The 15,317-nt window shown below is 39.4% G+C and overlaps 1 protein-coding gene across 18 annotated transcripts in view; it reads right to left on the reverse strand.

Annotated features, from left to right (window-relative positions):
* MGA (MAX dimerization protein MGA) overlaps positions 1-15,317 on the reverse strand; it is an 86,376-nt gene that overhangs the window by 36,715 nt on the left and 34,344 nt on the right. For 15 of the 18 annotated variants that reach the window (XM_084775548.1, XM_084775547.1, XM_084775551.1 and 12 more), the window contains exons 3-9: positions 11,509-12,454; positions 9,046-9,124; positions 8,834-8,932; positions 7,258-7,389; positions 6,896-7,000; positions 4,909-5,603; positions 2,648-2,990 (exon numbers count right to left, since the gene is read on the reverse strand). In XM_084775548.1, coding sequence (XP_084631674.1) covers positions 2,648-2,990; positions 4,909-5,603; positions 6,896-7,000; positions 7,258-7,389; positions 8,834-8,932; positions 9,046-9,124; positions 11,509-12,454 — 2,399 coding nt within the window. Of the gene's footprint in view, positions 1-2,647; positions 2,991-4,908; positions 5,604-6,895; positions 7,001-7,257; positions 7,390-8,833; positions 8,933-9,045; positions 9,125-11,508; positions 12,455-13,126; positions 14,767-15,317 lie in introns of those variants that run through there. The other 3 variants (XM_084775539.1, XM_084775553.1, XM_084775545.1) reach the window with 2 other exon arrangements.

Genomic DNA, 15,317 nt, shown 5'->3' on the forward strand with positions numbered 1-15,317 from the left:
CTCGTGGACTTGAGCAATACTCTCACCTCAGCCTCCTGAATGCCATGGCAATGCACTTGACTGTTGAGTGAAATGTTTGCCTGCTTCTGCCTCCTGGGTTCTGGGACTAGCACTGCCCAGCACACAAGTGATTGAAAGCACACACATTCTTCCTCTTTCTGTCTTTGGGGAAAGAGGACTACTGGCTCAATCTTTCATAATCAACGAATTTGTAAAGTGATTTGCAGATCTCATTATCAAACAGATAAAGGGCCTTTCTGTTTCTAGTGTGCCCACAATTTTTTATCAGAAATAAATTTTGCCAATTCTTTTTTTCTTTCTTAGTATCTCACTATGCAGTTCTGGCTGTCCTAGAACTACGTAAAGAAGACTGGCCTCAAACTCACAGAGATGCACATGCCTAAGCTGCCTAAGTGCTGAGAATAAAGATGTGTACCACTCCACTATGCCAGGTGGAAGTGTGGCAATTCTCTAAAAATACTCATTGGGGGGATAATATGTCTTCTTAAAATGTCTCTTCTGGTCATGGAAAACTATGTTAAATTGATTTTTTTCTTTCTTCCTTCCTATGCCCCACCCGCCCCCTTGAGACAAAGTCTCGCTATGTAGCCTGGACCTATGTAGATCTGGCTGGCCTCAAAATCATAGAGCCCTACCTACTTCTCCCTCCTAAATGCCAGGACTAAGGATTTGAACTGCCATGCCTGACTATTGATGGATTTTTCTTTCTTTTCTTTTTTTTTTTTTCCCCTTTTTCTGTTTCAAAAAGCTTTATTTTTACTTGGTCCAAGACGAGGGAGGAGCTCCAGGGCAATTACAAAGCTGCTAGTGGCTTGAGAGGTTCATTCAGATGGAGGCCCTAAGGCTGGCTGGTGCAGAGCAGAGGTGGAACTCCTTCATGCTTGAGAGTGAGCCATTTGGAGATACTCATCCAGAGATGCCTGTGGCCCAGCCAGCCTACAGATGTTGGTCAGGTGATTGCCCATCTTCTTGATGAGCTTCACCTCCTCATCCAGATTGGTTTTCCAAGAAATTACAGAGATGAGGGTCTGTGTCAGCAGAACCCAGGGAATGGAGATCCAAGAGGGCCTGGTTCAGGTTCTTCTCCAGGGCCAAGGCAGCGTCCATGGCCTCCTGGGTTCTACCCCCACTCATCTTGAGATGGCTTATGCACATCCTAGAACAGTGCATGGCCCTCGTGATCATTCTGCAACTTGAGACGCTGAGCACTCATGAACAACACCCAGGTTCTCAAACATGGTTGGTTTTGAAAAAATAAATCTAAACATAATCTTATCAGTAACTTGTCATTTTCTACTTTAAAGATACTGTTTTCCAGTCTAGCAATGTAGCTAATAACAAAGTTTTTCTACCTTCTTGGGTAAAATCTACTTTTTTCCCAGGCATTAATTAATTAACATCCTGATTGCAGCCCCTTCCCTCCTCGCCTCCCAGTCCCACCATCTCACCCTTTCCCTCCCTCCCCTTCTTCTTAGAAAAGGGGAGCCCACTACCACCAACCTGCCCCAGCATATCAAGTCTCATCAGGACCAAGTGCATTCTCTTCAACTGGGGCCAGACAAGGCAGCCCAGCTAGGGAAAAGGGATCCAAAAGCAGGCAACAGAGTCCATGTCAGAGACAGCCCCGGTTCCAATTGCTTGGGGACCCTCAGGAAGACAGAACTGCCCATCAGCTAGGGGACCTAGGTCCAGTCCATGCATGCTCTTTGGTTGGTAGTTCAGTCTCTGTGATCCTCCATGGACGTAGGTTTGCTGACTGTTGGTCTTCTTCGGGATCCCTCTATCTCCATAAATAAGCCAAACCTGGGTTTAGTTCTCAGCACCCACATGGTAGTTTAATCATTTGTGACTCCAGTTCAAGAGGATCCAATGTCTCTTCTGACCTCTGAGAGTTCTTACATACAGGTGGTACATACATTCAGGCACACACATACACATACATGTTAAATAAATGAGAAAAAAATAGAGATTAAGGATTAGTTCAATTGTAGTTTCCTAGCAAGCATGTCGTGGGTTCAGTCTCCAGTGCTGAGAAAAAGGACGGGGACACACACATACACACACACACACACACACACACACACACACACACACACACACACGAGCTGGGGAAAAGACTTAGTCATTAAAGTGTTTCCCACATAGGAATGAGGACCCAGATTCCAGCACTATACTAAAAAACCAAGTGTGGCAGTTCCAGAATTAGAGAAATGGAAACAGGATCCCTGGAGATTTGTTGGCCAGTCAGTCTGGCCAAATCAATGATCTCCAACTTCAGTGAAATAGTTCTCAAAAAATGTGGAGGGCCAGTGAGATAGCTCAGCACATTAGGAACATCCTGTCAAATCTGACAACTCAAGTGTAATCTCCAGGACCCACATGGTAAAAAGAACTGACTCCTTCAAGTTGTCCTCTTGACCTCCACATTCACACACAGAGACACACATACAAAATAAATAAATGTAATCTAAAAAATTATTTTAATCTAGTGGAAAACAAGTTAGGAAAACACATGACTTCAACCACTGGCCCCTTTACATACATTCACAGAAACAGGTACATACACATATAAAAAGGATACTTTTACAAACAATAAGATAACAGTTTTAAGTCAGTTAATACTCACTGTATTCCAGCTTCTTTCTCTTCTTTTTCTCCTTCAATTGTTCCTCGTCTTCTCTGACTCCTCCTCCTTCCCTTGCTTCCTCTCCTGATGTATCATAAAATAATGAATCTCGATGAGCAGCCTTCTTATGGAAATGCTTTGTTTTAGATCCCCCTTTAACCAACACAACTTTTCTTTTCAAACAAGTGCAACCAAACATGCAGTCTGGTCGACGACAGTGAGCAGGCTGGCGCTTCTCCAAAGCTAGACTGGAACATATACAACCCAGGCGACAGAAGTCATTGTTACATGGAGGAGCCCGTTTCCTTATGATTGTGTGGATGGGCTTAGTTTTGAGAGATGCCTAAAGTTAAAAGAGAAAGTTAAAATTTTACTAAATCATCTCAATACCGCCAACAACTTACGAGTCACATATTGATCTACCTTCTGATTACAAGTACTAATAACACAAGACTAATACAGACTCAAAGGTCAGACTACACATATAATTAGGGCTCTGAGTAAACAAGCTTCCATTCTAATGCATTAGCACATATTAGCAAAAGAAACCTCTCATTAATTAAGAGCAAAAATATCAAATACAGATTATTTACCCACTAGAAATCACATATAATATTCTCCTGCAGGGACTGATAAATCTAAGGTTCATAGGTCAAGCTTAATGTTTCATAAGGTTTTCCTGGAGTACAAGCAGGTTGATATTGCCTACAGTATAACAGTAGAATCAACAACTCTCCAATAGCATATGTGGTCTGCAAAATCATTACTATCTACTATCTTATATAAAATGTCCTAAATAAACAATAAAAAGAATATCAAGAACACTTGAATCTTTATGACTAGTAAATACAGAACACAGGCTAGGGATTTGACTTGGTGGATACAGTGCTCCCATCCAAGCATTTAAAAGCAGAGTTTAGATCCCTAAAATCTACCTAAAAGCTGGGCAGGCAAGGCAGCCACCTGTAATCCCATTACTTTGGGGGTAGAGCCGAGGATCCCTGGAGCCAGCTGATAAGCTAAACTAGGTCCAGTTTCAACAAGAGATCCTGCCTCCATAAATAAAGGAAAGAGCGACTAAACAAGACATCTCACATCAACTTTCACCTACATACACATATGCATGCACACACATGTATCTATGATCAAACAAAAACACACACCCATACATGCACGCACCACATTTAGAAATTACAGGAAAGCACTTACTGCCAACATCTTATGATCTTCAGCTCTAGACTCAATATAGAATTTTATTTTTACTTAATATGTGTGCAGAATATGTGAGGGTACCTGTGCCACAGCACACATAAAAGAACAAAAGACTGTACAGTTGGTTCTCTTTATCCCCTTTTACTTTGTTTCTGGAAACTGAACTAAAGTCATCAGACTTATGCAGAAAGTAGCTTTACTCATTAAACCAATTGCTAGCCCCAGAGTTTTTATTTTTTGTATTTATTTATTTATCTGTAGTATGTATGCAATATATGCATGCAACTATGTGGCTATGCCAACCCACAGGCACACATATTTAGGCCAGAGATCAGTATCAGGCACCTTTATGCTTTTCCACCTTTATGTTTGAGACAGTCTCACCATGTAGCTTGGCTGGCCTGAAGCTTACGCTATGTAGATCAATCTGGCCTTGAACTCACAAAATGCCTCCTGCCTCTGTCTCCTGAGTACTGGGATTAAATGCATAAACCAAGTCAGGTGTTGTATTCCACACTTTTAATCCCAGCACTCATGGTAAAGAGGCAGACAGATGTCTGTGGTCTAAAGAGTGAATTCCAGGACAATAACATGGTGAGACTATCTCAAAAATTAATCATCATCATCAAAAATAAAAATAAAGGTATGTGGCACCTTGCCTGGATCACCTTGTTTCCTGATATGGATTCTCTCTTGTTGGACCTAAAGCTCAACATTTCGAACTAGATTGGCTAGCCAAAAAGATTCCCCTATCTCTGGAGGCCCAAGTCTTGGTAGTTAGAGGCCTAGGCCATCACACCTGGCTTTTACGTTGGTTCTAGGACTCTAAACTCAGGTCTTCATCTTTAGCAACCAAATCAGTTCAGAATTTTATATTCATTGATTCACTGTCTCCCTCTACTGGCAGAAGAGATCTATCCTCAAAGGATTAGTTGACAGAAAATAAGTGAAGACATCAGTTAATTGTTACCTCGGTTATTAAAATGCTAACACCCAGCTTACCTTTTTGCCATAAGCACCAATATTTACAGAAAATAGCAAATACTTACTTGAGCAGTAAGCAGAGTTGTCAAGGAGACATCTGCTCGCTCTTCAGTAATATAGGTCCTTGGTTTTCCTTCCCAGAGTGCACAATCTTCGAGGTCCATAAGCTTTACTTGAGATTTTGACAAGCCTGAAGAGCGAGTTCCTTGGTGCTGGTGCTGGTGCTGGTGCTGGTGCTGCTGTTGCTGCTGCTGCTGCTGCTGCGGCGCCTGCCGCAAACTAATCTGCTTTGGAAATGGACTTTCATCTACAGCTGGCACAACCAAGTTAGTCACCTGATTATCTGAGGTTGTACTTAAGGAATTCTTGGTAATTTTATCTCCTGGGATCACATGAGAGTTTTTCTGCTTCGGCGAAACAGGGTATGGTAAAATAGACTTATAAGTTGATTTAGTTCGGCCACTCAGTGTTGTCTGCTTATTTTGAGACTTTGTTTTTCGAGAGGCAGTGGTTACAGAATGAGGCTTCACAGAGTAAGAGGTAGAAGGGGAAATGGCAGATTGCTTCTTTAGTACACTATCAAGAGTTCGAACATAGCTGGTACTCTTGGTGGGTAGCTGGTACACCACTGGAGATGTGGGGGCACTGGAAGAGAAGCCCATGCTTGTTTCCATCAGCTTGCCTTCATTTTCCAAGTACTCATCTAGCTTATCACTACAGAAAGCAGAACGGTTTTTCAGCGAAGTCTCTAAATTTCCACCTAGAAAAAAGGAGATATAAGACATTTAAACCTTGGAGAGTTTTAGATATCTAAGAACATTTTACAGGGTCAGAAGTGCTGAGCTACATGCTTTTGAGACTTGTCTTAAGGGTTCCTACTCAGAGAAAAAGAAAAAAGGAAAAAGAAAACCAAACAAAATGAGACAGTGTCTTCAGATACAAGCCATTAACTTTTCACCTAACTCTAGTAACCCGTGATGAATAAACACATAGCAGAAAGGGAAAAAAAGAAACTAAATCAAAGCTGACTTCAACAGAACACCAAGGGATTTTAAGAGCATTGAGTTCATAGAATCTGAAATATAATATAAGGGAAGAGTTAAAGTCATAAAAAGGAAAGTGTAACCTTTAAGTGTTTTCATTTACTTGGTTTTGTTTTATTTTGAAACAAGTTTTCACTAAGTAGCCCTGGATGTCTTGGATCTGACGACATAGCAACTAGGCAAGACTTCTTAAAATCTTCCTTTGCTTGCCTCCCAAGTGACTAAACTACAATAGTATATCACCATATCTAGCAACATCCTGTTTTTAGGAAAGAAAAATATTAGTAAAGATTCAAACATACTACTATTGTTGTAAGGCTTAACAAACTCAAAGATAAGGAAGAGTTATTTTGGACAAATAGTAAACTAAGCTGATAAGGGTATAAATACCAAACAAATGCAGTGAGAAAGGAAAACCAAACAAATAGTTCCTATTGCCAATCAAAACCTTTGGGTTACAAGTTTACCAGCAAGACACTGCTTTCAGTTTAGTTTAAAGGAAAAAAAAGGAAAGAATAAGAAGTGGTTCAATGAGACTGACTTGATTTAAAACAGGGTCTCACATTGCTATGTGACCCTGGCTGGCCTGGACTATGTAGTCTGACTACATAGCCAGAATGGACTCAAACTCACAGACATCCATTTGACTTTGCCTCCCAAGTGTCAGGATTCAAGGCAAGTACCACTATCCTAGGCCAAGACCACGTTTTTAAGAACATAGGTAGAGGTAAAACTGAAACAAACATTAATGACCAGCCAGGCTTGGTGGTATGCCTGTAATCCTAACGCTTGGGGGGCTGAGCAAGAGAAGAGGACTGGGAGTTCAACAAGGCCAGCCTTCTACACTTGATGAGACTGCATTCAAAGAAACAGAAAAAGAGCTGAGCTTGAGCTGAGTATAGGAAAGTGCGTGAGAAGCTGTTGGGCCCCTATATTCAATCGGTGGCAGTGGCAAAACAAAACCCAAAACAACAAACAAGAAACAATCAAAACCCAAAAGACTAATTACCTTCATTCCTAGATGCAGAAGCACTATGAAATTTTCCTCTCCATCCCTTAATCTTGGTGAAATCATTGGTCTTCCCTGTCCTAGAAACAAAAGGAAACCCAGCATCTATAAAAGAAAAAGCAAAAGAAATGACCAGAGTTCTAGCCAGCCAATATATGTCAAATTACTGTTTCTACTATGAATACATCCTATGTATTAATTCTATGCCAAGAAATGACTATTTACTCTCTAAAATATCCTAAATGGTTATCTAAATATACTAAATTGGAGAACAAATGTAATGCTTTACAATTTATAATACAAATAACCTAAACATCAGAGAAGGAAAACAGTATTCACTTACACAAATGCTACACACTCACCAGGAGATGCAGGGTTGGTTCCTGTCACATTCCATAAAGGAAAGCTGGTGGCTGGAGCCAAAGGCAGTTGTACTCCCAAGTATTTAAGATCAATGCTCATTGTTGGATCCACTGAATTCAGTTTTAAGCCCACTAAAAGAAAAATAGAGCACAATATTATCTCCCTTCTTTGAAGAAAAAAAAAAGACTCAAGAGTTAATAAAGAAAATGATAATAAGCAAAAATTATGGGCAAAACTCGTAAAGTTGTAAGGAAATAAATTCTGTCAATAAGCTAAAGGAGAATGGGAGTGGAGTTCTCTCCAGCAAATCATAAAGAGAAAAGCATGTCTTGCCAATTGCTTCATCAAAATCTTGATTACAGCCTTGTGAGAACCTAACCAAAGGGCATAATTAAGTCTTGCTCAGACTGCAAATATAAAGAAAACAGAAAATACAAATGTATTTTGTTTTAGGTTACAAATTTTATAGTAATTCTTTCAGCAACATAAATAAATAAAGCAAATCCAAATCTTTTATTGCTTAGCCCCTGAGGTCCAGAGGTCTTCTAGGGTATCTAATAAAAAGCTGCCATAGATGGAGTTTCTGGCTTCATTACAGGTACTAACTCTCCAGTTATTATCAATGAGCCTAAACCAAAAATTACTTAAAAATTAAGAGACAATATTTTTGAAAAATACCCTGATTTTTTTTTTAAACAAGGCCAAAAGGAGTTTAAAGTTATATAGAGTAATGCTGTACAGATAGGTTACCAAAAAAAAAAAAAAAAAAAAAAAAAAAAAAAAAAAAAGTCATATAGCTAAGTAGGCATGAAAGTACTAGAGAAGTCAGGAAAGTCAGGAGATTGCTCACTGATTCTAGAATATCCCAATCTGGCTAATCTGACTGCACAGCAAAAATCAGGGAAGACTCAGGGGTTCCCCTGCCTCTTTTTTCCAAGCACCAAGATTGCAGGCAAGTACTGCCATGCCTAGCTTTTGTGTGTGTGCTGGGTATCAAAGTAAGATCCTTACACTTCACAGTAAGCACACTTTATCTACTGAGCCATTTCTTCAGCGCCCCTAAAAAGTCTCTCTGTGTATACGCATGTCCTTAAATGTGTTCTTTAAGGAATAAAAGCAGGGCCCAATCCCAAAGGGGGGCAGGGAGAACGATTCATAAACGTAGTCAGAGTTTTAAAAGATGCAAAACGCTCCCGTTTTAAAAACACTGCTTTCTTACTGTGATACATTTTCTTCGTATACAAACTACCAAATTGAAAAGAACTTTAAACTGGACACGGTGGTGCATGCCTCTGAGTCCAGCTCTCAGAGAAGCAGAAGTAGGTGGATCTCTGTGAGTTCGAGGTCAGCCTGGTCTACAAAGCAAATCCACGACAACCAGAGCTACACAAAGAAACTCGGTCTTGGTGGGGGTGGGGGTAGAAGGGACCAAACCAAAACCAAAAAACAGAAAACTAAAAGAACTTTAGAAGCCGAGAAACTTTTTTAAATTGATAACAAGTACTGAAATAAATTTAAGGAAGAAAACAAACATACAAAAGACAAATTGGATTGTCCACATTTTGAAACTAGTACCTTCTTGCAGAGCAGGATGTATCACCTGCTTATGCCGCAAAGACTTCAAATCCTCTATTAATTCCTTTTCCAACTGGGAAATTCTTGTTCTGCAACCTACTTACAAAACAGTGAAAAGATAAAATAATGTACATCAGAGAGAATAAATGTCCCATACTTCATACTACAGCCCCAACAGCAAATAGATCTGAATTTATACTGTTAGACAATACCTGGATCATTTGTGGTTGTGGTCTGAAGACTAGAAGGTTCTTCTGTTGTCCCATCAACTGCATGAATATCCAGAGCCTCCTATAAAATTAAAAATAAAAGCCAGTTATATTGCTTCTATTTTTTTTCTTCTAAAATTTTTAAAGGAATTTTTTTAAAAAGGACAATGACCAGAGGCTTGGGGGAGTGTTCAGTAGGCACAGTGCTTGCCGTGGAATCATGAGATTCTGGCTTATCCTCAGTACCCATGTAAAACCTGGATATGCTGGCACTTTTCTGTAGCCTCTGGTAGAGTTTGGAGTAAAGGAAACAGGAGAATCTCTGGAGCTCATTGGCCAGTTAACCTAGCCAATCAGTGTGCTCCAGGTTCAGTAAAGATACCCCCTCTCAAAGAATAAGACTGAGAACGACAAAGAAGGTGCCAATCTTTGGCCTCTGCACACAGTCGCACAGGAATACACATTGAAACCCAACTACATGCATAAACCATTCATATACAATGAATTTTTGCTTTGTTTTTCAAGACAGGGTTTCTCTGTGTAGCCTTGGCTGTCCTGTAGACCAAGCTGGCCTCAAACTCGTGGCGATCCTCCTGCCTCTGCCTCCTGAGTGCTGGGATTAAAGGTGTATACCACCATGCCTGGCCTACAATGAATTTTTAAAATAATAATAAAGGACCAAGAATATGAAGCCACCATGTTTTAACAATAGCTCCAAATCCATAGGACAGGAATAATTGTTCTCGTACTTTTTGGAGTTTCTTGTCTTTTTGCTTTGTTTTGTTGGTAGTGTTTCTTGTAACCTATAATCTCAAACTCATAAAGAAGTTGATGGTGGCAGGCATTTCCTGATTATGCAGTCTCTCTATTTCCCATGCTAAGCATGTATCACAATATAGAGGATAATATATGACTTATTGTTTTTCTACAGTATTAGCATTCAACTATTTTAATCATCAGAAGCTAAGAAAGGTAGTCTAGTGGTAGAACACTTGCCTTAGTATGTATAAGGCCCTTCCTGGGTTTGATCTCCAGTACTGTTCTCCCCATTCCTGCTACAAATATGGGGGGTAGAGGTTGGAGTGGGGGAGTCAGAGAGGGAAGATGATAAAGAAGAGGAAAGAGAAGGAGGAAGGAGGAACAGGGGGAAGAGGCAGGAAAAGGAGAAACACAACTACCACCAGGAAAAAGACAAAAGCAAAAGCCAAACCAATCATGGTGGCTCACACCCATTATCTCAGCACTTGGCAAGCTGAGGCAGGAGGATTCAAAGTCCAAGGCCATCATGGGCACATAATAAGAATGTCTCTAAGTAACAAAAACAAAAGCCTATATGTGAATAGTAATCTCATACTCAACCAACATCAAACTATTATTTACATCCAACCTACATGCTCATTTCTCAGAGTCTACATAAAAAAAGCTTTCTCAGTAGCAGAAAAGGAAGAGAACAGGTAAGAAGACAAACCCAACATCTACAGTCAACTACATTACTTAAAAAAAAAAAAACTCTATGCAAAAAACAATATGCATGTAGAGTCAGAAAAGCACAAACCAAAAATATATCTATGGGTAAGACAGTTATAAGGACTGCTAGTATTGAGCTGAGCATGGTGACATATGCCTTTAGTGCTAGCTCTCAGAGAAAAAAAGCAGATGGATCTCTGAGTTCAAGGGTAGTATAATCTACAAAGCACATATAGCCAAGGCTATGTAAAGGGGCCCGATCTCCAAAAAGAAAAAAAAAAAAGCTAGTAATTGGTTCTCCAACACTCTATTATTACTAACCAGTATAGGGGAAATGAAGTATCTCAGAAAAAAAGAAAGAAAAAAAAAAAATCAGTGAACTTTTCATGTAGTGCTAAGCTTTCAGTCTACAAGAATGAAAATTACAAGTTCAATTTCCAGCACCCATGTTGCAGATCACAACTGCCTACAACTGTAGCTCTAGAGCAACCCAATGCCTCTGGCCTGCACAGAAATCTGCACTCACATACAAACACATACAGGCACACATAAATATTTTTTAATCAGATAAATACACTGCACATACAGAGAGACCTAAGCAAAGGTACACTTTAAAAATCCTATTTCAAAGCAAGTATGTTACGAAGTGGTTACTGGGCTGAAGAGATGGCTCAGAGGTTAAAAGCACTGACTGCTCTTCCAGAGGTCCTGAGTTCAATTCCCAGCAACCACATGGTGGCTCATAACCATCTATAATGAGATCTGGTACCCTCTTCTGGTGAGCAGACATACACATAGGCAAAACACTGTATGCATAGTAAATTTAAAAATTTTTTTAAGTGATTAATGTTTACTAAGCCAAAGATACTCAATTTCCCCAAACATACTCACAAATGAATACATTGACAAAAGCAGATCTTGAATTTTAAGACAATATTCAATTTCAATTCAAGAATGATTAACAGATCTTAAAAAGAAAGCTGATCATTACAACTGTACCTTGGATTCAAAGGAGACAAAGAGCACACCGTCCACATCCTCCAGATCAGGCTTCACATCAGGAAAGGTATTCCCAGAGCCTGCAGGAGCACTCTTTGCAGCAGTTAAAGACTTCCCTGTGTTTTTAGGTGGTCGTCCTGCCTTAGAGAGTCTCAATTTTCTTGGCCTTCCTCTTTTTCCAGGAGTATTTAGAGAGGCACCCTGACTAGCATTCACAGTCTTTGTTGACTGTGTTGTCATTTTAAGCATAGATGTTCGCTTTTTGCCTAAGTCCTCTTTTCCCAAAATTGAGTCTCCAACCGATCCTTTTGAACTGTCATGTATTCTTTCCGTGCTACTGTTGTCAAATATGTCAGGATATTTCCAATGAGGCTCCTTAAGTAAAGTATATTTTTGTACCATTCTGACATCTGATGAATGTTTTCTGAGACTATTTTCTGAATCTTTGCTTAAGCAAAAGCCAGTCCCATCTGAATTTTCAATGTACGCAGGCAAATATTCTAATTCTGCCAACAGAGATTTATCTTTTCGAGACGTGGAAAGCATATTATCAGGCAGTTCAGAAACTTTCACTGTGCTTTTCGTGACAGCACATGGCTCCAGGTAAACTACTGGCATTTTTCCAGCATCTAACTTAAACATTTTAGCTTTAGCAACACCTGGGCTACCTGGCAGCCATTTACAAGATGGATGGTCAGCTTCCAGGTTGTCAACCTTGTTGTGCCTCTTTAGTTGTTTCTCTAATATAGGATCGTCATCACTGTTTGAATATACATCCGTTTCCTCATCTGTCTCTTCTTGTTTCACGGTGATCCCTTCTGGGCATTCACCAAGATCATAATCATAATCATCTAGAGGCTCCTCTTTAATGACGACATTAAAGTTTCCATTGGGGTCTAATGGTGAGGCAATCTGGGAGTCATCTTCAAAACTGTTTGCAATAAGACTGGAGAGACAGAAGAAGATAAAAGAATAAAAATATCCATAAACAAGACTCAAAGAGACTCAAGAGAAAAACAGTCTGAAGACCAACTAATGCATCAGATTTCATGAGGCATTCCTTTACAACTCTCTGTAACTTAAAGTACTCCAAAGCAACATATCAACACAACATATTTATCAATGTTTCACACAAAAAATACAATGCAAGAACAAAGTTTCAAAGCTGAGAAGATAGCTCAACTGGTAGAATGCTTGCCTAGAACACATAAATGTGCCCCACTTATATAAATAACATGGGGAAAACGTTTACCATTAAATCAAAGTTCAGAGTACTTTATAAACTGTGTTTGCCTTTAAATATTGGCCATATATAAAGTAGTCCATACTGAAAGTCAGGTAGAACCAATCAAAACTCAAACTCTTTATTAAAAATGCACACATCATCAACTGCCAAAAAGGAATAGGAAAAAAAAAATGTGTCTATCACAGCTGAGCAGCAGAGGCGCATGCCTTTGATCCCAGCACTAGGGAGGCAGATACAGGCAGATCTCTGGATTTGAGGCCAGCCTGGTCTGCAAAAAGAGTCCAAGTGGGCCATGGCTAGACAGAGAACCTGTTTCAAGACACACACCCCCCACCCCCGCCCCAAAGTCTATCACAACTAGTATCTCAAAGAAAGAAAGGTCGGGCATTGTGGGAACCCAGTTTGAAGCCAGCCTTGTATACATAAATGCTATTGTCAGTGATAGATTTTTTTTAAGTTAAAAAATAATTGATTATCCTATTTCAACATATGGTTTGTAACTGAATATGTGTTGTGGGTATATAGTGACTTGTATTCATGTTTAGAAGGAAAAAAATGAAGATACAGAGATGTAGTGTGAAGATTCATTCTAATTCTACCTGGAGCAGTCTGGAATCTTAGGCAATCTAACTGTTTAGTCCTGCCATGTCTCCTAGATCCATATTGATATAGATTCCTTTATCCTTTAAGCAACAAACTGGGAAGAAATGAAAACTAGTTGTTTATAGCGTCCTCCCCCATATCAATTATACAAAAATCTTTCTTGGTTATTATATGTGCTTCCCTTCCCTACAGCTACTATTATCCTCCCTCCTCTCCTTTTTGAGATGGTGTCATATAGCACTGGCTGGTCTGGAACACCCTGTGTTTACTATATATTCAAGGCGCCCCACCCTGCCCAGGGTGCCTGTGGATTTCAAGCAAACCTAAAAAGAAAAACCAAAGTGCCTCAAAGTATTCCATAAAATAAGTAAGGAGAGAAGTGGTAGTAAACAAACTTACCGTGATTAACAAAATAACAAAACTAGATAAGGATATAACAAAAACAGGAAACTAAACCAATTTCCCTGATATACAAACACGTAAAAATCCAGCTAGGCGTGGTGGTGAACGCCTTTAATCCTAGCACTTGGCAGGCTGAGGCAGGCAAGATCTCCTGTGAATTGGAGGCTAGCCAATTAGTCTCAGCAGGGTGCAGGGACAGCCAAGGCTATAACAAAGGAAAAACTGTCTTGACAGAACAAAAACCAAACAAAGATAGAAAAATTCTCAACAATAAGTTCATTTTTTCATAAAAAAGACCTACAGAAAGTAGGAACAGAAGGAACACCTCAACATAATAAAGCAACATACAATGAATACCTCACCATAATAAAGCAACATACAATGAACCTGGGCTAAGTGGGGTGGGGTGGGGGGAGTAAAAAACATTTCCTCTAAAATCAGAAACTAGATAGGTGTCTACTACTCTGCTCATTCTTTTCAAAGATAGTGTTTGAAATCTCAGCCAGAATAAGACAAGAAAGAAGTAAAATAGATACAATTAAGAAAGGCTGGAGAGATGGCTCAGAGGTTAAGAGCACTAGCTGCTCTTCCAAAGGTCCTGAGTTCAACTCCCAGCAACCACATGGTGGCTCACAACCAGGTGCCCTCTTCTGGCCTGCAGGTGTACATGCAGGCAGAATACTGTATACATAATAAAAAATAAATAAATCTTTTTTAAAAAAGAAAAAAATTGAAAAAGAACAGTCAAAGTATCCCTATTTTGAGCATGTTGATATGAAACAAACAAACATGTTACAAAGATCAGGAGATTTTCTACATAGTTATTGTTGTTTTTAGTTATTGTTGTTTTTCTTACTATTTAGCTATAGCTGTCCTAGAACTCACTATGTAGTCCAAGTTGGCTTGACAGAGATTGATTGGTCTGTTTCTTCCTTACAAATGCTGGAATGAAAGGTGTCTGCTATCACATCCAGCTTAGATCAGTAGATTTTCTATCTTCAAATATACTGAGAAAGAAATCAAGAAAACAATTCCATTTACTGTGGTCTTAATTTTTTTTTCAGAAAAAGAAAGAAAGAAAGGAAGGAAGGAAGAAAGAAGCCTAGCCATGGATGTAAAGACTTCTATAATAAAAACTATGACATATAGTAATGAAATTAAGGAAAACAAGAGAAGATGGGAAAAGCTTCCATGCTTATGGATTGAGGAAAAAATATTGTGGAATAATGGATAAATTTCTGAAAGCTACCTACAGATGCAATGCAAGTCCCATCAAAATTCCAATGACTTTCTTCACTGAACTAGAAAACAATCCAAAGATTCATATAGAAGCACACGCTTACATGTGTGCGCTCTTGCTCGCGCTCTCTCTCTCTCTCTCTCTCTCTCTCTCTCTCTCTCTCTCTCTCTCACACACACACACACACACACACACACACACACACACTAGCCTCAACAAATAGTGTCAAGGAAAACTGGATACCTACACACAGAGAACTATGAAGGAAATCACTATGACAGTTAATTTTCATTGTCAATTTAATATCATTTTGAATCA

This window comes from Acomys minous (genome assembly GCF_964271855.1).
Source record: "Acomys minous genome assembly, chromosome: 3".
Taxonomy (NCBI): Eukaryota; Metazoa; Chordata; class Mammalia; order Rodentia; family Muridae; genus Acomys; species Acomys minous.